This window comes from Meleagris gallopavo, chromosome 6, assembly GCF_000146605.3.
Source record: "Meleagris gallopavo isolate NT-WF06-2002-E0010 breed Aviagen turkey brand Nicholas breeding stock chromosome 6, Turkey_5.1, whole genome shotgun sequence".
Classification (NCBI taxonomy): Eukaryota; Metazoa; Chordata; class Aves; order Galliformes; family Phasianidae; genus Meleagris; species Meleagris gallopavo.
The window spans coordinates 30,039,821-30,042,098 of record NC_015016.2 but is presented as its reverse complement, the minus strand read 5'-3'; the positions used below and the strand labels follow the sequence as shown (position 1 = coordinate 30,042,098).

The window sequence follows — 2,278 nt, the reverse complement described above, 5'->3', positions numbered from 1 at the left end:
TGCCGTTCGCCGGCTTCGCCGTAGGCGTTCCTCCCCCGAGCCGAGGTTCGGCTTCGCCGGTACGCATCTCCGATAAGCAGGGAGCCGGAAGGAACGCAACGGCGGAGGCTGGACAAAACTTCCAGTACGGCCCCGTAGTTCAGGTACCGATTTCAACGCGGCGCGGGCCCGTAGTAAACAGTAAGTCGAGGAGAAAAAGACCGGCGCAGGGCCCCTTTCCGAATGAGGAAATGTACGCAGCGTCGCCGCCCACAGACCCTGACAAGTTTACGCTGGAAGAACCACTGTCGTCACATTTAATTCGTGTTCGCTGGAAACTTTTACAGTCCAACTGCTTACAAACCAGAACAATAATCATGTGCAACTTCAGAAGACTTCTATAAAATAACTTTAATGACTTGGTTCATGCTATTTTAAAAACAGCCATTTTCAAGAAGAAAAATCAGTATGTTTCTGGTACTGACTTTGGCTTTCCTATTCTTATTTCCCTCTTTGCTAACAGTTTGGCATCCACGGTACACCCAGTCGTTTGCCTGGGAAGGTGTTCTGAAAATTAACCCCAAAGTTCCTTGCTTATACAGTCTACAATTACTGCAGACCTTCCCCACCCACCTCCATCTACTACGAAAGTCTTTTTGTGACAGCTTTCCAAAATGCCAAAGATGATACTAAGCCAAGTATTCCTCAGATCTGTGTATATATATATATACACACAGATATATATATGGACTGTCTGACTTGAAATTCAATTTGCAGTCATCCAGCTGAAGATGAAAATCACTGGCATAAGACAGCTGTATACTCTATCACTACAGGAATGAAACAGCTGTTCTTGGTCTTTCCTGAGCAAAATCTTCACAGCATCCAAATATTTTTGCAGGTACGTATAAATGAGAAAAGTTTGTGTTCCTAATGATGCAAGATATATTTACTCACCTTTATCAAATGAAGAAATATGTTTGGGTGTCATTTAACCACAAATGTTATCTTTATCAAATGGTTTGAGCTCTTCTAAATAACTGGGTTGGGTCTATTTTTTTTTTGACAAGGCCGCACACAGAGTCCTTTAAAGGAAGATGTGACATGTTCAGGTAGGTACGTGAATTCTCAAAGCACATCCCCATCTCAAAACAGACAATAAAATGGGCATCACAAAAATCCATGTTATACAGTAAGACTGCATTTCAGTTTTTCCTATTACTCGGTATAGCAAGATTCAGTAAAACACGGAAGCAAAGTACCAATGGCCATCTTTCCCCAAGTCCTTGAAGAATCTGCATATTTTACAGGTCTTCAGGTCTCTAAAGTTTCTTCATTTGCACCACAAGTGTCTACAACACAGATTAAACAACTTGTCACTGGGAAAGCACGGACTTTGGAGTTGGCTATCCACTTGTCTGTTTCAGTATTATACTCAAGAATGTGCCCTAATCTACCAACACCCTGAAAACCAGCCAGGACATAAACTATGGATCCCACAGCAGCACACTTCACTGTTACACCTTTCCATGGCATTGGAGACACCATCTTCCATTCATTCATCTTGATATCGTAATATTCTACATTATCAAGGCCACCTAAAAAGCAATGAAATAGAGAACTGCTTACTACAACATACTGCCTAGAATGAACGTGAGCACAGAATGCTACATAAAACTTTTCAGAGTTTGCATTAAAATATATAACAGACAAAATCCTTCAAAGGAAAGGTCACAATTTTCTAAACTAGCTGCTACCCACTCTTCTTTATATACAGAAACAGAAGGCAAGAAAGACCGCAAATGAGATGCACTGCTACAAGTTTCACATTGTAAAGATTCTAATGAGTTGCTCCACAAACACAACAATGCCTGATTTCTCATGGATTTGTGGGTAATATCCAAAAGTTAGGAATCCACCTGAAAAATTCTCTCCAGTGAGGCCATTTCATTCTAGTTGGTTCATCAGCATACCTTTACATAAGTAGGCCACTTATTGATGAAATTTAAAATATGTTTATATCATAAAAACCTAAGTCATTTTTCAAGGGCCAACAGTTTCAAAAGTTATTAAGGAAACTACATTATGTGAAGTATGTAAGAATTTCTTCTTTAAGAAACAGGCTAGCAGTCACACTTCACAATATCTACAAACATCTTATTATACTTACTTAAAAATAAATGACTACGAGGCACAGAGAAGTTTTCACTTCCAGTCCTGAATTATTAGATCTGAGAGATTAACTTCTATAATCACAGATGATATTTCATTCCAGGCATAACTCTTTGCCATTATATTA

The 2,278-nt window shown here is 39.6% G+C and overlaps 1 protein-coding gene across 1 annotated transcript in view; it reads right to left on the bottom strand.

Moving 5' to 3' along the window:
- Positions 1 to 372: 372 nt before the first annotated feature.
- Positions 373 to 2,278, bottom strand: part of KLHL7 (kelch like family member 7) — a 24,333-nt gene continuing 22,427 nt past the window's right edge. The window contains exon 11 of the mRNA XM_003207127.4: positions 373 to 1,577. Coding sequence (XP_003207175.1) covers positions 1,294 to 1,577 — 284 coding nt within the window. The 3' untranslated portion in view covers positions 373 to 1,293. The remainder of the gene's footprint in view (positions 1,578 to 2,278) is intronic.